The sequence below is a fragment of the Erithacus rubecula genome (genome assembly GCF_903797595.1).
Source record: "Erithacus rubecula genome assembly, chromosome: 3".
In the NCBI taxonomy this organism is placed as follows: Eukaryota; Metazoa; Chordata; class Aves; order Passeriformes; family Muscicapidae; genus Erithacus; species Erithacus rubecula.
In genome coordinates this window covers 67,951,783-67,973,174 of record NC_136689.1, presented here as the reverse complement: position 1 = coordinate 67,973,174, position 21,392 = coordinate 67,951,783, and the positions used below count along the sequence as shown (strand labels likewise).

General features: G+C 39.0%; 1 protein-coding gene across 1 annotated transcript; it reads right to left on the bottom strand.

Annotated features, from left to right (window-relative positions):
- Positions 1 to 1,931: 1,931 nt before the first annotated feature.
- Positions 1,932 to 20,757, bottom strand: VPS4B (vacuolar protein sorting 4 homolog B). Its single transcript, XM_079301647.1, has 11 exons — positions 20,566 to 20,757; positions 17,759 to 17,870; positions 16,231 to 16,381; positions 14,887 to 14,954; positions 13,117 to 13,236; positions 12,746 to 12,902; positions 11,160 to 11,308; positions 10,903 to 10,984; positions 8,767 to 8,986; positions 6,026 to 6,163; positions 1,932 to 4,209 (listed from the first exon to the last, which is right to left on the bottom strand). Exons 1-11 carry the CDS (start codon positions 20,590 to 20,592, stop codon positions 4,108 to 4,110), a joined length of 1,326 nt encoding a protein of 441 aa, XP_079157773.1. The 5' UTR covers positions 20,593 to 20,757; the 3' UTR covers positions 1,932 to 4,107.
- Positions 20,758 to 21,392: the final 635 nt, after the last annotated feature.

The window sequence follows — 21,392 nt, the reverse complement described above, 5'->3', positions numbered from 1 at the left end:
TTACAGTGCCTGATAATAGGTCACCGAGCAGGAAAGAAAACTCTGGCTGCACTATCAACATCAGGCCTGTGTCAGGTGTCAGTGACTTATTTCCTGGAGATGTCTCAAAACACAAACAAAATCTATTTAGAAGAGAACCAAGCTCCTGCCATGATGCAGATAGGATATTCTATTGTGTTTCCATATGCCTAATGGTTGAGAAGTTCAGCTAAATGAGCTGCAAAATGTCAAGTATTTCTGCAAAAGACTAGCAGATTGTACACATGGCAGGTACCATGAACAGGTGGCACAAGTGGATGGAAATCCAGCATCCCTAAACTCGGGATAAGACAAAGGAAAAAAGTATCCTTGAGTGTTTATTCATCGTTGGAGCCTCTCAAGTAGGAAGGCTGCAAAGGTGAGTAAACAGAAATTGTCACAAACCAGCAACCTAGTCGAAAAACTCCCATCAGAAGGGTGTGTGTGCATGTAGAAGTAGGGAGGGAGAGGAAGAATTCTAATTAGGTCACAGGGACCAAAAGATAAAAACAGGACAATCTTATCTAATACCTGGCCTGTCACTACACAAATGCCAGGACAGAGGATGAACGACCAATTAAAAGAGTTTTTATGCAGCTAATTATGATGACAGAGGATCTGTGGAATAAAATCCCTAGATTAGTATGTTAATAAAAAGCTAAAAAAAATTTGAAGGGGTAAGCACTGAAGCTACGCCACAAAAGCTACAACAAAAGCTACCTGCTCAAGAATAAAAGAAACAATGTTTTGATAAGAATTAATTATCTGCTGGAATAGCAGCACAGCATGAAACAAACAGTCCACTGAGTTCTTGCAATTGTTTACCTAAGTTACAGGAATGGCTTTAAGTCAACCATGATTGCTAGGGTGAATCTGGTTAAGACCAAAAACATGTATGGAAGCCAATCTTGAAACAAGCTTGTCATTCTGGAGGAAGGGAAGAGTAAACAGCAAAATGAAGACGTTTCTGCATATTTCAACAAATTCAGAACTATTAAATAGCTTCCTGTCAAGATACCCCTCAGAAAAACAACAAAATATGTGGAATATTCTTATTAAGAACGCTAAATAAACACCAAAAGTAGATCAAAATACTTGACCAGAGAATATTCAGCAGCTTCTTTGCTTCAGTTGACAAAAAGAGCAAATTCTGACAGGCAGGAATATGAAAAAAGCAGATTCCAGAGTATCTCCCTCAGCTACATTTGTTCTACTCCATTAATTAAAACAAAAGCATAGGAGTATATTCAAAGACCAACAGACTTAAAAACCAAACCAAATTAAAACCTTAAGAGATTTATAGCAAACTGAAAAGATTTGTATGTTTTTGTTATGATAGACAAGGACAAAGGCAACACTTAAATCAAACGACTCTGGAACTTCACATCAGTCAGGGAATGCAGGAAAAAAATGTAAGAAGTTGATTTACTGAGCTGTTCTAACCCTCTAAGTATGTGCATCAAGACACAGACCACAAATGGTAGGGAATCCAAAACTTACTGTCAAGAAGAAACAATCTGTGAAGGACACAAGCACATAGAGAAGTGATTTAATTGAAAAATTATTTTACACACAGGAAGGAAAATGACATTTTTTCATACTGCAGTCAGAGTAAGCAGTAACACCAGAAGGTATGGAAAAAATTTTTAAGCTAACCAGCCAAAGATCAGATCTCGTTAAAAATGTACAACTAATTTGTGCAGTATTTACAGAGGTTCTGATGATTCAAAGCAAATACAGCCTTTCATAAATTCTTTATTTTGGAGTATTCTTAATTAAAATTAATCTGAAAATTAAAAAGTGATTTTTCTCTCTCATTTGGCTATCATCTGCTGTGGATACCTTGGCTAAGAAGCTCATTGCCATATATATATTAATCTATCATAATTTTACAAAGACAGTAAACAAAAAAGTTGCCCTTGTAGCTGCAATTCTAAGCAGCAAACTTTATTTGGAATATATTTCTAAAAACAACTTTCAACATCAAATAGTAAAGGTTCTGTTACAGATGTCATCTGAGCAAGCAGCAAGATGTAAATTTAAAACATACAGTATATATTTTTTTTGCATTAAACATATGAGATTACATGGTTAAGCATATGGAAGCCCATAGGACAAATCAGCTTACCACAAAAAGGAAAAAAATAAACCAAAAAACAAAACGTTCCTGAGAATTTTAAGATTGCAGGATTGCAGTAAGGACTCTCATTTTTCAAAAGGACAAGAGATAAACACTTCAGACAGTGGCTTCAAACCTCTGCTACTATGTGGCTCACTTCTGAAAAGTTCACAAGAGAAAACTACAAATGAGATTTTATTGCAATGAGAATTACGTTTACTAACCACAGTTGCCTGTACCTACGCTGGAATTCCTGCCCTCACCTGCTCCCTCTCCTGCCATCCCCCCAAAACCTGACAGAAAAATTTGCAGCCCACTGATTCACGTGTACACATTCTGATGTAAGACAAAGGTAAAGCTGTGTAACTGAAGGAATTTGGAAAAAATGCTTCATCATGTTAGTAAAAAAGAAAGCTCAGCACCTTGAAGATCTAAGAATATTTAACTATTTTGTTTGGCTATTAAACACAGAAACAAAAGTCTAAGAAGACAATAAAGCAGTAAAAACTTGAACATAACATTGAAGAAATACTCAAATAACATAGCTGATGTCATACTACAACATTTTACTTCATTTAAGTACAGAAAATGTCACCCATCCTATGATTTATAAAGTACACAAAATATGTACATAAAAGAAACCAAACCCCATCAAAAGATGATATTTGTGCATATGTACATAGAACATACACACCTAAAATGTGCAAATTTCTTTTAATGCAAGTTAAAACATTTGCAGGATAGAGCTGTACAATGATAATGGACGATAGAGTATTCTAGATATCCTAGTGATGTTTCTTATCTACAGCCAGTGCAAACTTACAAGGCACAAACTCAATGCTGATGCTGTAGTGTTGTAAGTTACATTCAGGCACATCTCCATTTGCAGTTCTGCAGAAAAAGAGCAATGGAAGTGCTACTTTTATACTAAACTGCCAGCCTTCTCTCCAGTTAAAGCACTAAATTGATGTAACCTATATGCTACAGTTACCAGTGGGGTTCTGGGTTAATTCATCACTGGAAAGGCTGTGGCTAAAACATCTGTTCTAATCTCCTTGCATGTGAAAGTATGCTATTTCCCAAAATACCTCCCAGACATTCTCCAAAGACTACATATACCTTGCCAACCTCAACATGTGGGATCTTAGAGGACATTACTAATGCTTTTTTTCTAATTTTAGTCAAAACTTCACCAGGAAGAGAATCCAGATTTAAAAAACCAAAACATCAAATAAAGCAAACCCCCAAGAACAGCCAGCAGAACACCTTCTGAGTTACTTGCATTTAACAAATTTGTGTTAAATTGCATAGTGACAGTGAGTACCAGCTAGCTAGGAGTAAAAAACAAAATCTTGCTGTTTAAGGCAAAATTTTAATACAGCATAGCAGAAAAAAGCCAAATAACAAGTCTATCAATATTTAATCAAAATACTGGCCCATGTAGTCTTATCCTCACAATGTCTTCCTTCTTACTTTAACAGCAAACCTACACTTGCAATATGCTTGATTAGAAAATTTTGTTGCATTTTCCTAAATGAAATGAAAGCAATTAATACCTATGCTGATTGACTGATACTGAAATCACCTGACAAATATGTTCTCTCCCACCCCTTTAAAAGATATTTGACCTTACTGGGAGTTTCAAACTCACTGGTATCCAGGTCTAATTTACTACCTAAAAAGGAACTAGTAATTTAAAGCTTTCTAGTATTTATTAGACATGACCACATCACTTTGCTGTCTCACCCTAAAATTGCATTTTTGCATTATTTTTCAAGAGAAGACATTTAATAGACATTTGAGGAAAACAATAAAAAAACTTAAGGGTCTTTGCAAAGGCATCTTCTATTCCTTCTGCAAAGTAAGAAAGGGGTGATTTTATTGGCATTTATTTGAAGTGCCATCAATAAAGACATGAGAATACTTTAAAAAGAAAAAGAAAGTTCTAATGCTTCACACACATCTTTGGTTTAGCCTTCCTGACCAAAGTCTTCTGTAAACTTCCTCAGCTTCTCCAGGTCCTGCTCATTAACTGTTGGTTTTGTGCTAGCAAGCGACCTGAGCATATCAGTCTGTCAGAAAAAAAAACAAACATGTTTTCAGAAACAAGTACAGTACCACTGCTAGCAATTTTGCTGCCAGGACAAATATGCAATTAAAAAAAAAAAAAAAAACACATTAAAAAGTTCCTATTAACACAAAACTTTAAGTAAGCCTGAACACTTCTGCACAGAGGCAGCCTTTTGATCCTTTGAATACAGACAAGGTCAGTGAGTTTTCCAGTAACAAAACCACAACCTCAGGTTTAGGTTTAAGCCACTCATCCATTCAAGTTTTATTCATCTCTTTTCTTTTTAAAGAACCAAACTTCCTTTTTATTTGGTCAGTTACTGTTTTCAACTCGTGATTAATTACCACAGATCAAATGGAAAATAATCAGATGTTCCCATGTACTCTTCACAGTCCAGCAATGTAGAACAGCATTTTGTGATTCATCTCTAGCAGAGTTCTACTGCTTATGACTGGTAATTTCTGTCTCTTCAATTCAGTAAATTTCCTAGATAAATATTTAGATGCTAGGAAATGGAGTACAGAAGAAAAACCCATAGGTCTATGAAGTTGAAAGCAGCAGTTAAAATCACTATAAATAAAAAGGATAAAGAAAACTAATCAATTCCCAGCCAAGGGCAACTGAAAAAAGTATATTACTATATATACTATATTATTATATTATTAATCTCATATTACTATAAAATTATGGATAAAATAAAAAAAATTAGTATAATGATTTTCCATACATGGTATTTGTCTCATCAGACAAGAGGCACCCTGCTCAAAAGGAATTAAAGCCTTATCTTTTAAGGACAAGAAGTGATTTTGGACATGGAAACATCTGCCTGTAGTGCATCAGAGCCCAGGTACCATTAGGAGCACACAAGGAACTGCTGTCTAATTTCAGGAAAGACTGATTAAATATCCAATTAGACCATCAAGGGAGAAGTTTTATGGCAGGCCTGTACCTTCATAAATCCTTTTCTGCTTCCTCAGTATGCAAATACACACAGGAAATGCTTTACTGAAATACAGCAATGGTTCTATTTACAAAGCAATGCCTGTGATCCCCATGAAATGCATTGATTTATTTAATTCCTTACAGGACAGTTTGCACACAGGAAACTACAGCAACACAGATTTTTTTTAAGTGCTCCCCACAAACTCTGTACTTAAATTCAAAATTTTCTTCTGCTGCTCTCAAGAAAAAAATACAGAGTGTCCAGCAATTATTTTTTTTTGTAAACAGTGAGCTAAAATTGAAAACTGTTACACATTTTATTCCCTAGGCCAAAGCAAGTATTTTTATATGCACAAAGAAAACAGCAGAAAGAGTTGTATCACCTACGATGAATTTTAAGCTAAACTACCATTACATCCAAAATCTTCTTACATTTTGGATTTTATATGTGTATCTGTTTTATGGGCAGTATTTAACTCTAGCATATCACTTCCCAATTTAAAGTGAATGTAATTTTCCCAGTATATGCCACAGTGGTGAGAAGAAAGTGTATCATGGTGCAGGAACCCTACAGGTTTTGAATTAATAAAAGCCAAGTGAAAGAACAGTGCAAGAGCCAGATACAGTCTCTGAATGAAAGGATGGCAGCTGCATGCCAACAGACAAGAATAAGAAATGCTTATCAGGGATAGACAGCTGTCTTTTTCATAAGCATGCCATACTGTAGCAATTTATGCTGAGAATTCAAATGTTATCTGGTATGCCCAGCATTTCTGAAAACAAACATCTCATCCAATTGTCCTAAAAAAGACTTTATCTTAAAGCATTTTCAGAGTTCTGACAAACGAGAATGAAATGGTACAAAGAATACCTACCATGGAAACTTTAGGCTCCAGTAATTTATCACCTGGGACCTCCATCCATGTCATTTCCATGGCACCAGCATCACCTGGAGAGCAGGGGGTGAATAAATCTACCATTGTGTTTGGATTAGACACTGATGGTCCTTTTACCTAAAAACAAGAAAATACTCAGTTTATATGAGTTATTATTTTGAAGACAGAAACCAGAAGCTGAACAACACCAAAAGCAAAATCCATTCCTGGATTTTATGCAGCTGCTCTACCCATTGGGAACACACGTTCAGTGAAAGAGAAATTGTACAAGTGTACTGGTATTATTCACCTTGAAAACATGCAGCTGTAGCCAGATGCTTAAATTCACATCAGATCAAATCCCAGAAGCCACAACCTCTTAAGGTTGAGGATTTCTGTGGAAAACTGACAGGTCAGGAAATCTGCTTGGTGAAGACCACCCTTCCTGGTCCCTGGTCACTTTAGGAGTTCGTTCATCTCTAGTTAACAGCTCCCTAGAAGCTTCCCAGTGCTTTTCACTCTGACATCCCGCGTTCCCAAGCTCCCAGCACCTTTCCCGGCATCACCTGAGCAGCGCCACCTAGTGGGAGAACAAAACAGCCTTTTCCCCTCCCCAGGACAGACGGACAGACCCAAAAAAGCCGCGTGGGTGTCTGCTCCTTTCGGCAGTACACTGTGCCCTGCAGCACCACGCACCGACGGGAACGCGGAGCACACGCGGAGGTTAAAGCACAACACGCTAAGTGGCTACAGACAGAACTGGATTTGCTATTCCATGCATTTAGAGCAAGATGCTGGGCAGCAGATTGATATTCAAAATGCACTCTGATAAAGCTGCTTTATCACACATGGCAAGGAAAGGTTTACAGTTCATTACTGACAACTGAGAAAAGCTCTGCTGAGCTGAGGCAAATAATCTGCTACAGCACAAATAATAACGCTAAGATTTTGCTTATAAAAACACAAAATCACATCCAATTAAATCATTAACAATACAAGTGGAATGAACTTCGCTCATGTCAGAGTGCTCAAAGTATTGCAGTTGTGGGTTTTTTCCTTCCTTTCTTTTTCTTGAGCAAAAATAGTTAATATGCAAGAAGTGCTTTTGAAGTTGTTCTGCAAACTGTGACAACCGAGGTTATTTCATTGCTCCATGGCAAGCTGAAACATGCCTCAGATTGTTCCAAATTTGAACAAAATGCTAAAAGCTAACAGCCCTTTAGCCAGAAATGCCATTTTCATGTAAAGTTAACAAGAGATAAATACTCCAGACATCACTGCTTAAGGGAAGGAAGTATCTAGAAAATCTTTGATGTATCAATGTCATTATTTATTTATCAACAAATAAAGCTTACATCATGTTGTTACTGTGAGCTGTTCTCAGAAGTTAAACTTCCTGCCCTCTCACATTCTGGACCATACTGGATTTAAGTGTCTTTCTCTTTGAATCTTAAACTGAATGAGTTCATTGGAAAAAACATATTGAGAAAAAGGAGCCTATCTTCAAAGTGAGTGTAGCTGCTTGTTTCAGGGCCCTTAACTGTTTAATATCAGATTGAGTTACTGGTAAAAAAACTGTAATAGTAACTAAAATGACAACGAACTTCTGCCAATACAACACACATGGTACTTGACACCATAGGACCTAATGTTTTTCCTACCACACCTGCTCTTTTATGAAGCAACAAATTAAAACTTCATTTTACAGCAATTAGCACTCCTGCAGAATATCCTAACCCACCTTCATCCAAGAAACATGAATTTCTGTAAAAATCTAACTTTGCACAAAAAATATTAACAAAAAGTACCTTTAGTCTAGGTCTACTTTAAAATATTCTATATAGCAAAATAAAATTTTATTCAACTGATACACATTGTACATATTTTAATCTCTTTTTATAACCATTGATATTATCACTCTTTTTTTTCTCAATTTAAGAGTTTAATAGTATACAGGGAACAATACATTTGACTGAAAAAGGCCTATCTGTGCAAATTCTCCAGGGGAAAGACATTCCCAGATGTAATGGACGTAGACTGGTGGTAAAGAATGCCAATTTGTTCTCCTTCAGAAAAAGTTTCTGAGATCCAAATATTGTGAAGAAATGTTACTTAAGTCAATACACAGCATATAGAGGTAACTGGAAGATAAGCCAAACAATGTAGTTTTAATAGGCTCTTTGGTGTGTACCTATCTAAGAGTAAACTGGTTTCTACATTACACCAGTATAAATGAAACACAGACCTTGCTCAGTTGTGTTGCATCTTTACTACTGTAATTGATTCAATGTTTCTACCAGAACTCTACAAGAACCTTAATTTTTCAGTTTGAAAAATATGCCAAGTAAACAGAATGTGCTTAAGTATAATCCATCTGTTCTCAAGTGGATGAGGGATACATTTATTTTTTTTCTCAGCATGTTAAGAACCACTTAACTTGAAATAGGAAAGGAGTACTTCTGTAACATTGCCATTTAAACAGCAAACTGAATACTTTTAACACTCTCTAGAGACATTAAGAGTCAGAGCATGAGTATTCAGAAATTAGCTCCACCAGACTTATGGCAGGACTAGGAGGGTGCAGGGAAATGAAGAACAGCTAGCTCTTCCCAGTCAATAAAAAGGACATTCAAAAGCATGCAGTATTACCCAAAACCAAATTCAGTTTATTTGCAAGAAATTTTCAAATCAAGACTGTTCTCATAGATGAAATAACTTCAAAAATTTTGATTCCTACTTACTTTTTTAAAGTGAGTCGCTGATTGCACTTTCCTAACAGGCTGCATCAGTGCATCACGGACAATGATGCTGATATCTGCACCAGAATAGCCCTCAGTTCTTTTCCCAAGCTCTCGATAATCTGAGTCTTTTAGCTCATTTGGAGTTGACCCAAGGTGAAGTCTGAACATTGCAGCCCTGGCATGGTCTTCAGGTAAAGGAATATAAATACGCTTCTCAAACCTAGTTTAAAAAAGACAAAACCAAAAGTGTTCCCAAGATGCCAGCTCATGCAGGTGCACAGTGGAAAAACCTCATGCAAATGAGTTTGCTCCTAGCAATATTAGAAAGAAGCAGTTTCAATATAACAAATATTGAAAGAAAATCTGAGGAAAATATTCAGCAACCTGTTCTCATAAATAATACTTTAGTTAGTATATGCTAGCATCCATAATACACCAACTGCTTCCTTCACATTACAAAAACCACCTCTTCAGACTGGTGTTTTTCCAGCAGAGTTTGAGTCTTAAAAATAAGAAAACCTGAGAGGAAGAAGTCTTTAAGTGTTAAAGTGTATTTGAACAGATTTCACACTCAAAGAAAGAACTGCCTGATAACAAGTTCATGCAACAACTTTCTACAGTGTCCAACTAAATTAAGAAAACACCATAGATGGAAGTAAATTTGAAGTCATTCTCAAGACAACACTGGTAAATGCAGTTCCTCCTTTGAAGCAGCATCTGTCCTCAGAGTGGAGATTACCTCCCACAAACAAAGCAACTCCAAATTCTGCTGAACACAATTAACCAGATAGATACACATGACAAAGTAGCCCAAATCCGTGAAAAATTAATTTTATTACAGCCATTGTTGTACAAGTCCTTTAAGTCTTGCAGGTAAGAGCTAGGGAATTACTCTTTCAGGTTGCTGAGTGAGAAAATGGTTTGGGTTGAGAAGGACCTTGAAGATCATCTAGTTCTAATCACCCTGCCACAAGCAGGGACATCTTCCCCTAGAGCAGCTTGCTCAAAGCTCCTTCCAACCTGGCCACAACTTCTCTGGGCAACTGTGCCAGTGTCTTACCACCCTCATCACAAAAATGTCTTCCTTATGCCCAATCTAAACCTATTCTCTTTGAGTTTGAACAACTGCCCCTTATCCTGGCATTACAAGCCTGGGAAAAAAACCAAGGAACATCTCTCCACCTTTCTATTAAGTTCCCTTTATATATTGAAAGGCCACAATAAGGTCTCTCTGGATCCTTCTCTTCTCCAGTCTCAACAGCCCCACTCTTATAACCTGCCTACAGAGGAAAGGTGCTCTGACCATTTTCATGGCCCCCTTCTGAACACACTCTATTAGGTCCATGTGTGTCTTTTACTGTGGATGTCAGTCAAAGCTGGAATTTCAAGAATGGCTTGAGGTTTTTTGCAACACCTTCACTTCTAAATCTTGCTCATACAACACTAGAGTCATGCAGATGAGAAGTGACATATGGAGGTGACGTGGTCCAACCCCAAATAAAATTGAAGTATGGCCAGCTTGAATTCAGTTTATAAATAAAAGTCGGTGTCAGTAAAAAAAAACCAAAAAACCAAATCAATGATTCTTTAGCGAACAACAATGGCCATTATCCACCCTGTGTCCTCATCACTACATAATTCTATTTGTCACATACTATATCTATCCTCTGCTTGCTCTGCAGCTCAGAGAAAGATCCAAATAATCAGGTACAGGCAGTCCTGTACCTGCAAAAGCCCTTTATCTGTAAAACGGCAGTTCAAAATCAGAAGTTATGCCTGACCAGTAGAAAAACATGGTGCTTCTCTGTAAAAAAACAAAACAGAAAGAGCACCAGTTTGTTAACAGCTGAAAAGTTCTACCCCTTCTGAGGTGTGTATTTTCTAACTTGTCCCTTAAGTCCCCCAGAAAACCAATACACAAGCAGAAAACTGTTACTTCACAGAGTTTATATGAGAATGAATGACCTACCTCTCTGAAGGGGCAAGTGATTATCAGTTTAGGTAAGTCCCCTTCATGGAACTGAGCTGCAGAACTATGTCTGCAAACATGAGCTGGATGAACACCTTAAGCACTCTCTGGCTAAAGGCTCACACCAGTTGTGAATTGCACACCATGAAAAAAAAATGCCATCATACCTTCTCCTGATAGCAGAATCCAAAACCCAGGGTATGTTTGTTGCTCCTAAGACCAAGATTCCTTCATTGTCAACACCAACCCCTATATAATGGCAGAAATAATTTCAAAGTTTAGATGATAAACAAACATCGTTTTTAAAAGCCATAAGCATTTAATGGGGTGGAACTGCAGATATTTTTAGTGCTCTGATGCAAGCTACACTTAAAAATAGATGTCTTAATTTCTCTGTCTGATTTTAAAAACCAAATAAAATTACCTTGCATCTGGACTAGAAATTCTGTTTTTATCCGTCTAGCAGCCTCGCTTTCATTTTCACTTCTTGACCCGCAGAGGGAATCTATCTCATCAATGAAGATGATAGAAGGTTTGTTTTCTCTGGCAAGCTGGAACAAGTTTTTCACTAATCTTAAAGAAGGAAACAGCTTCAGCTATATTAATAATTACAACAGCAGAAACACATAACTTTAGATTGTGATACAGTGATTTCCTTTAGAGAAAGCAAAGAAAAAAAAGCATTAACATAAAAAACACAACTTTCTTCCAGCTCCATGACTCAGAATTATACTGAATGAGAGGCCAGCATAATGAAAAAAATATTAGAGTGCTTCAGGCATGACGTTGCAATTTAAAGCCCTTTTTCAGTTTCCAGTTCTACATGACAGTCTGGACTATACAAAACCACCAATTTAGAAAGATTCAAAAGAAAAAAATGTTTTCTCTTAACATTTTTAATTTAAATTAATTCTAGAGATTTTGTAAGAAATAATATGTACCTTTATTCTATACAACTTTACATGCTAAATAATTTTTGTATTACAAGAAATATTGGTTTCAAATCAAATAAACAAAACAACCTAAAACAACCCTCCATATACTCCTAGCCATCTCTCATGAACATATTTTGCTAGTTTAAAAAAGAAAAATAAATAGGAACATGCTGGGAAATTCTTCATTTTACAGCACTAAGTCTCAGGCAATAGTCTCAAGTGAAGTCGAGCAAAAACTCTAATGCCAAGCTAGTCTCCAGTTCTGTATTCCTTTTGCAACAGAAGAAAAGCAGCTTAAGGTTTCCAGCTTTCTGGGGAAAAAAATAACTCAGTTCAAACACTTTATCTAATTGCCTTCCTTTCTCATTCTATCAACTTTAAATAATGTTGCTTAGTTGTTCCACACTTCCAACTATTAGGTGTGACACTGTATGTTCACTATATGAAAATCCTTTCCCTATAAACCCAGAGCTTTTCATTAATTCACAAAATCTCTTCTGGAAGACTAGATGGACAAATTCCTGGACTTCTAGACTGCAGCCAACATGTCAGGTCTTCAGGCTTCCTCATCTTCTTCATACATCACACAGTAACAAACAAAGAATTACCATAGGAACTCACAAAAATTTTCTTTCATGGCCGCTCCCCTCCTTCAACTCATCTTCGCAAATCTCTTATTTCTTTCAGATTTTGTTTGAAATTGAGATGAAAAAACCCCCACGTCTGCATTGACAAAGAAATGCCACACAGATGCCTGGACAGATGAGTGGGGAGATGCCAAGAAGCAAAGTAACTCAGCACTTCAGACTGATACAGTGTACAATCACAGCTGAATTCAGAAGGGAAATTAGTTCTGTGGAGCTCTCAAAAATCTTTCTGAGCACTGAAGAGTTTCTCAAAATGCAGTACATAATGGTATCTTTACATGGCACTGCAGTAAGAAGCACAAAAACACCTGCAGTTTGCTTTTTAAAAGATAAGACAATTCCCTCCAATTCTTTACAGCAACTTATCTTCCTCTACAATAATTTCTTCTTGACAATGTTTTCCTGGACCTCTGGCAACTCCAACTTACTTTTCACTTTCACCTAACCATTTTGAGACAAGGTCAGATGAAGACACTGAGAAGAAGGTAGAGTTGTTTGCTTCTGTCGCCACAGCTTTTGCCAAGTAAGACTTTCCTGTTCCTGGTGGTCCAAATAGGAGAATGCCTCTCCAGGGTGTTCTCTTGCCTGCAAGACAGAAACCAGAAGTTTTCAAAATACTATTTTCTCATTACGCTCTTCAGGATGCTTGGAAGTTTTCCAAATCTACCCATGAAACTTCTGTCAGATAGATCAAAACCTCTCTGTTAAGAGATCGGCTTGAGTCTGTGATACAACACACTTCATAGGCCCCAGTGCCACTCCTGACTGGCCAATAGCAAATAAATGCTGTAATCCCGACCTGTAAACAGGTGTGGAAATTTGATGGGAAGGATGACTGCTTCTTTAAGTGCCTCTTTGGCACCCTCAAGGCCAGCAACATCACTCCATTTGACATTTGGTCGCTCCATAACAATTGCTCCTGTAAGAAAAGATTGTCTAAGTTAGTGATGTACGTATCTTTTCACAATTACAATAAATTCCATTTGGCAAAAAAGAAAATAATTCTATGCCCATGTCTATACTGAATAAAAACAAGGCATTTCTAAGATGATAGAAACAATTAATTCCATTAGCCAAATGGATGCTATTTTTACAGAAATCTGTCACAATTTTTTACCACAATAAACTATGGATAACCAAAATATTTGTGAGTTAGTAGAAGTCCTGGCACCATCTCATGAGTAAACTACCACTGTACTTCCCAAAAAATTTGAAATTTCATTTTAAATAATGTAGCTGCATTAGCCCAGGATTTTTTAAGATTCTCCAGCAGATGAAGTAACTTGCTGGTATCTCCAAACATGCAGCAAACAAATTGATCATCTAATGGAAAAGAGGTTAGAGAGCTAGGGCTGAAACTATCAGAAAGGTTATATGGATCCTGCTTAGCTGCAAAAGTATTTTCTTAGTCAAGGCACATTCAAAGTTTTGCACTGAGTCTCATCTTTCTCAATAAATTACTTCAGCCAACAGAGCTGCAATTTATCTTCTCTTCAAATTGGTTAGTCTGACAGGCTAAAAATTTTCTCTCAACTTCTTCTGGATGGGAAAACTTGGAACTCAGGTAGTAATAGAGTATTAGATCTATAATATTAGATCTTGTAATCCTAGCCAATACTTCTACTATCTGAGGTCAGATTCATATGGGAAGAAACAAAGTTTGTATGGTCAGAGACAGAATAGGAGTTCAGTGCTCATGAATTTTTCTGTCACTTTAAAAAAAAACGGAAATTGCCCCTTATAACTGTGCATAGGATTAAATAATGTGCAGAGAAATAGAAGAAAGCACAGCACAGTTTCCAATGGTAATACAGCTCCTGAAATTACACAGGCACAAGATCTGGTAAATGCATTTGATCTTTGTTACAGTCAAAAACAGGAGAATAATGAGATTTTTTCAGAACCATAAGCACTTTCTGAAAGGGAAGTTCTGAACAGTTCTTCATTATTAAAGGAGATAAATATCAAAAAGCCTCCTTTTTACTGCACACCAAACTGCTGGTAGCTGCTATACGTTGCTTCACTAACTGTTCTGCATTTGAGTTCAAAAACCCAGAGTATGCTACTGAACTGGCTCAGCATCATCACTACATGTAAGAAAACGCTGCCTGTTATTACAAATGGACAAGAATCCATTTTTCTTACTCCTAAACATGAATTCCAGTCTTGTTGTGAAAACAGTTCTGCTTACACTAAGTATTTGTACCATCATTTCCTTAGCCTCTAGGCAACATGCTAGTGCACTTTAGAGTAAAAAATACTAAATCAGTTTAGTCAATATCTACCTGGAACTTCGCAACTTCTGTTGGAAAATGCTAGCTTGATATGTGATACAACTTTAATACGAAGCACAGGGTACAGGAGATACATTTCAACATAGCCACTGTGTAAATTCATGGCACACAAGTCCTTTTACTTCCATAAAGACTATGCTTTTGCACATGAAGATTACATACTAGCTGAGTCACTTACAGACATTAAATTAATCCATACAATTGAGATGGCAAAAATACAAGAAATTGTTTGACTGAAGTGATCCCTATTTAAAGAAAAGGATGCTTCAAATTACCTTGAAGTTGATTCTGTAGCTTCTTTTTTTCAGGGTCCTCCGATTCCCCTTCCCCATCACTGTCATTCCTAATTTGGAAACAAAATGTTGAAATACAATAAGAGAAACTGGTGTCTTAGGATAAAAGTCAAAATGTAAAAAGAAGAAAACCCATCAGGCTGAGGAATGAAAGAAACATTGAGATGCTTTCAGACCTCTACTGGTTTACATGACTGTAGAAAAGCAGAAGTACACATTTCTGATTTCTTTCCAATTCACCCTGCTTTGCCATTTAAACTTCCTCTTATGGGCCTGAGCCCTCTTAACACACTTCTGTGTGCTTTGAGCCAGCTTTTAATAAACACAGCCCTTATATCCAGCAACACAGAGGTGCTGGAATGGTTTGTTCATAGACATTGGCACTTCTCCTCCATCTGCACATGCAACAGGACTTGGCCAATTCCATCTAGTACTATGAAGCTCTTGTCTTATCAGAGTGAAGGAAACTGAAAGTTAAAGAAGGAAAAGAGACTAGGTAGTGAACAATTAGAGTGAAGGTCATGAAAATACATGTAGCCTTTGTGGTATTACCATTTTCTTCTATTATAAATAAACAGAAGATGGTACAGCTCAAAAAATAAGGCTGATGAGATGAGCAGACACTGAAAAAGACTGAAAATCAGGTGAAGTTTTCAGAGACAAATGAGCAACTTTAGCTGTCCAGGACTCCTAGAAAGGGCAGTCCCACCAAAAGGTATAATCCTGAATCCTTCCTCTCTCCTATCCCCATAAATGTAGCAAATGCAAAAGAAGCTGGGCTTGTTTGGGTGGCTCTGCTTGTTCAACTCTCTGATATGCAAAGTGAGAAACAAATCTAAGAGAAGGGAAGCAGTGGAGAGCCCAGGCATAAGCAACACATTAGAGGGATTCAGTCCACCTTACAGAACTTTACCCTATAGTGCTTTTCGTCTCTTAGCAAGTGTGAGACAGATCAAACTCAGTAACCCCACTAATCACCAATCTGAAATTGTTTTCTAGTTACTAAGTATTTAAATGCAGAAAACCTTTAAAGGTTAGCAGGCTCCTTGCCATTATATCAAATAATCACTGGATTCAGCTGTTAGTCCGAAACACCTTTCATTCTTCAGTGAATTTCCTATGCAAATTCCCATTCACATTTTAGCAAACAAGCCCAGAAGTGCTTGTGATAGTAATTCAAGTTATTTTTATTAGCCCATTGAATTTCAACATTAGTAGCCATCTAAAGCATTTCAGAAACACAAGTAAAAGTGATCTTTGAATAGCTGAAGTTTAGAATAGGCTGAATTCAGGAAGTATTTTGCTTTACCTTCTCCAAAAACATACCCTTTTCCTTCAGCAGGACCAGATTCTTTAACTGGTTTTGGTGCAGTTTTTTCTCTCTTTTTCAGATATTCTTTCAGCTTTTCTGCTCGGTCCAAGTATTCTGTACATTTTGCTCTAATGCTTTGTTTTGCTTTATCACCCTGTGCTTCATCTAAGAGTTTGAAGAGAAACAATTGTTTGTAAACAGCAAAACACATATGCATCAATCAAAAAACAAGACTAAAAATCTGTCTTCTTTATCTCTTATCAATATATCTCTCTCAGGGCTCACCATACAACCAAACAACTCAACTACTTATTTTTTTACAATACCTTGAAAAGAACTGACCAGAAAGATGTCATCATGTAACAGAAATCAAATATTCACCTGAACATTGCCTTGGCTTAAAATATTACTCTAAAGGATTAAGGACAACAGCACTGGAAGCTTTTCTGTCAGCCTTTCAAGCTGCTAGATATTGCTTTAATAACTGCTTTTCTAAAATAGCTAATCAAGAAGTTGCTTGTGCTAGGCAATTTTTATTTAGAACCATACTTGATTCTTCCATAGACTGCTAATTTTAAAAGATAAAGAAACATTACATAATACATCTGAAAGAACTAGGTGCATTTCAACAGCAACACTGTTCTCATAATCACTATTACAGTATTTCAAACCATCAATCAAAATTTAATGTCAGCTTTATGAGCTAAGTTTCCAAAAGTACATCAGTATTGTTAAAAGCACAGAAAGTGATGTTCTGAGAACATCTGTAAGATTTAAATGGACAGGAGGTGATGAACACAGATTATCCTAATAATAAAGGACTATAAAGAAAACTATTTTTTTCTAATCATGAAGATCTGTAAGTGACTTTTATCAGGCAAACAACCCTAGCCCACTTACATTAGGGCCGTACCCACATTTAGAAAGCCCATTCCTTGCATACAAACACTGAATGTGGCACAAAAAGGTACAAAGAAGTGTGAAAAGGCATAGAACAGTGAGAATGTGGAAAGTGAAGAAAAACTGTTACGTACAAGTCCATCTCATACATTTTCTCGGCCAAAATAAACGGCAAGACTATGATATTAAGAAGCAAAAAATGTCAGCAGAGAGTCTTTAGAAGGGCAAGCAGCATGAATTAAAGGAGCAAAAACCACTCAAAGACTTCATGTGTAACACAGTTTTCAGCACAACAGAAATACAGGGATCCCTGTACTTATTGTCATATTTCCTCGTGCAGTGGCCAGCTTGAAACACTGCTACAAAAGTCCAGAGGAGAGACAGCAAACACCTGCCTCCTGTCTTAAAAAAACCTAAAACAAAACACAAGTAAAAAATAATCTGATTTCTTACAAGAATGGAGCAAGCACGCAACACAGTAAAGGTAAAAGCTGCAAAATATATGACCTCAGTCAAACTACAATTAGCAAGAATCAACTGTTGATGAGAGCAAAAATTTAAATACTGATGTCAACATAAGAGATTACTCTTGTGCAACCTGACGACTAAACTCAACTTAATCATCCAACACGTCACACTTACATTTAACAACATGGAGAAAATACTGCACAGCATGTTGGTACAAGCGGAAGGCTTCCTCATAGTTTCCTGCTTTATCTTCTTGTGCTGCCTTGCTAGCAAGGTCTATTGCTTTCTGTAACACAAACAAATAATTAATTGCTGTACAAGAGCATTTTCCATGATCAGAGACTATTTAAGCTGTTACTGTTCTTTGATGGCCAGTTGTTCTGCTCGTCAACATTTACCCCCTCAAAGTTGGAGGCAATTGATTGTCTTAGGTGTTCTGTACAAGACACAATATTTCCATCCTTTTAGGAACAGCAGGATTTACAAACTGCTGAAATTTACTTGCACACAAAAAAGTGAAAGTGGGAAGAACACATTTCTGTGTACTAAGCTGGAACTACTAGTATTTTGTCTATGCGGTCTGTCGTACCAATCTCTTACATTTATTATGGAAAGATTTGGAAATCCATTATAAAGCTTGGGGCTTTTTTATCACAGACCTAGACACTTTGAACTGTGATATATATGTGCTGCTTAGGGCATGATTTAGGGGTGCACTTGACAGTGCTAGGTTAATGGTTGGACTCAATCTTTTTCAACCTAAACAATTCTATGATTGCATGACTGATGACATCAGCAAACGCTGTAAACAGCAAAGTCAATACAGGAAGTACTTGATTACAATCACTGAAACTAGCACCATTGCTCTTCAAACATTATGCTTGGAGACACCTTCAAAAGCCAGCTGCTTGGCTTCTCCAGGAGGATTTAGATTCTTGATATCCTAGCGAGAAATTCTAACTACCACTCTGGGGGGAAAGAAGGAAAAAAAAAACCCCAAAACAGAGATGCTCAAAATCTTGAGCATCAGAGTTCTATGAGAAGCTATGAATGGATTTTCACTTTATTTGTTCAGCTAGTTTCAAATAAATGAGATCTAAGCCACACACTGCCCTGTGGAATTATTGTATTGCAACTGTTCTGTTGGCCTTAAGTGCTTATAACTTTTTATTACACTTTCCTCCTTGGAATGCCCATACCACTTCAAGATAATTAAAACTGTCATTTTGACCACTGGTTCATGTAAGTTGAAAATAAGCAGTCAGCCAGAGTTAATCTTCACCAAATAAATATTCTATAGTCTATTTTTTCCCATGTGGTTCCCTTTCCTAAGCATTGCTCAGGAGGGTTATGTAATGTCAGGGAGCAAGGTTGAGAGTTGGAATTGCAGCAAGGAGTTTCCATTAGACATTCCAGTACAGATACTCTTGCCTTATCTACACTCTGCTGTGTTTCAGGCAGAACAAAGCCAATAAATCACAGCCAAACACACAGAAACAGCAAAATACTGCATTCTTTGCTTTGTGTTGCTGTCTTGGAAGCAAAGATCATCTGAACAGATCTACCTGAAATCAAATGTATTTAAAAACAATGAACCAATTAAACAGACTCTATGGCTCTGTTGTGCTGGAGCACTGTAAGCATCAGCTTCTTTGGAACAGAACAGAAGTCTTTCCTTTTTGGAGAGGCCAGGAGCTGAAAAGCAGTTTCCCAGGTATGAATGAACAGCTGCCTCCTTGCTGCCCATTTTATGCTGACTCCCTTACAGACCTCTGTGCACCACTCATATCTAGCAACAGAGCAAAAATTAATCCCCCAAAAGTAATTTTCATATTAAAGCTCTTTAGTCCTGTCAGGGCAGCCCAATAATTCCTGGATCCAGTACAACAAAGACAGTGATGCATGCGACATTAATTCCAAAGAACAAATGGCCAAGTTCATCTGCTAAAACAGAACTGTGAGAAAACACAGGACGTCACAGACCTGCTCCTCTGAAACACACAAAAGTCTGCATCAAGTATTGCCTGGATTTTCTACACTCTCTTTTTGTAAACAGCCAAAGACTATTACCTGGCTATAAGATTCTCAGCTCTAATATTTCATTACATCAGCTGCATGTGAGCCTGTGAAGAACATCACTGCTATCAAACAAAAAATCATTATCAGAACGTTGTATGAAGTAGGGTATAGATGGCCAGCTCTACCTATCCCTGAGGCTCAAACTATGTTTTATGAGGCCGTGGGTTTATAGTTTGATGAACATCACCCAAGGAAAGAATGTCAACCTAAAGATGTGTCATTCTTCTACTGCTTAGTATAGACCCTATAACATCTCTTCTAGCTTTGCCAATGCACACTGCCAGCGTAAACACTGCATACAAAAATGATCACGGCTCAAACAGCCGAAGAGAAAAAAGGACTGTTTGGAGCGCACTTATTTCGCTTCGGGATCAGTTTTGCCGGCCAGCCGCAGAGCCGACGACACCCCCCAGCCAAGGGTGAACACAAGCGGAACAGCAGAGCAGGCGAGGCTTCCTACAGCCGCCAGCAGCCTCACGGCAACGCCAGCGCCCAGACCACAAGAGCAACAGCGCTTCCCGGGCGGGCACCAGGCCCTGCTGCCGCGTCCCGCAGGGCTGGTGCCCCAGGGACCCTCTCCGCTTCCCGGGACCCTCCCCAGGGTCTCAGGGCCCATGAGGGCTGACCCCGCGGGCTCTGCCGCCCCGAGCCCAAGCCGAGTGCCCCCACCCCCTTGGCGGCGGTGCCCTCACGGCGGTGCTGCCGGCGCGCTGAGCACGGGCCGTTCGCGCTCCCCGCGCCCGGCCCCGGCCAGCCCCGGCCCCGGGACAGCCCCGGCCCCGGGACAGCCCCGGCCCCGGCCCCGGCCCCGCTCCTTCCTGGCGCCGCCCCCCGCCCGCCGCCGCTGCCGGGCCCGCCCCGCGCCGGGCAGGGCAGGGCCGGCGCCTCTCGCTCTACTCTACCTGCAGGTTGCCGCCGTTGGCCGCCATGGCGCAGCGGCGAGGGGAGGGAAGGAGGGAGCGGCAGGAGAGTGGCGCGGGGAGCGGGCCCGGTGCCGGTGGCGCAGCGCCCCTGCCCCGCCGCCCGCCGAACGCAAACCGCGGCTCCGCCGCCGCTTCCGCACCGAGCGCAGCTTCCGCCTCCGCTTCCGGGCCCGCCCCCGGGGCCGCCCTCAGCGGCTGCAGTGTGCGCCGGGAACGGCGCTCCGGGATCCGCCCGTCCAGCCCCGGCCGAGGCAGTCACCGCAGCCGGTGACACAGGAGCGCACCTGGGTGGGGTTTGGAACGCCTCCAGCAGAGTCCTGCCCAGTGCCCTGCCACCCTTAGTGTACGGGAGTTCCTCCTCTCGTTGAGTTTTAGTTTATGGCTGCTTGTGTTTCAGTTCATGGCCACTGCTCCCCGTCCTGTCGCTGGGCGCCACCAGAGAGTCTGGCACCATCCTCTTGGCACCTGCCTTGGAGATGTTTATATGCATTAAATCAGATCCCTTCTCAGGCCTGTTCTCTCCGGATTAAGCAGGCCCAGTCTGTTCAATCAGTCGTGACAGTGATGAGCAAGTGTCGCTCACCCGTGGGTTAGCCCTGACCGTCAGGTGACGGGCGATGCTTACGGAATGGGAAGGAGGGAAGTGACTCAACACACAAAAGATTCCAAACCTGTTCTGGAAAGACAACTTGCTGTATGGATGTAGGGATGTCTGCTAAATAAGTGCTGTATCTTCCCCTCTGGTACATTAATTCCTTCAGGACAAAAAAAAAAAAAAAAAAAAAAAAAAAAAAAAAAAAAAAAAA

Excerpts from the sequence above, each read along its gene's own strand:
- VPS4B (XM_079301647.1), bottom strand. The coding sequence starts at position 20,592 with ATGGCGGCCAACGGCGGCAACCTGCAG. Across the intron at positions 14,955-16,230 it reads GGTCCTGCTGAAGGAAAAGG|GAATGACAGTGATGGGGAAG; the intron begins GTATGTTTTTGG and ends TTTCCAAATTAG. Across the intron at positions 13,237-14,886 it reads GCTACAGAATCAACTTCAAG|GAGCAATTGTTATGGAGCGA; the intron begins GTAATTTGAAGC and ends CTTTTCTTACAG.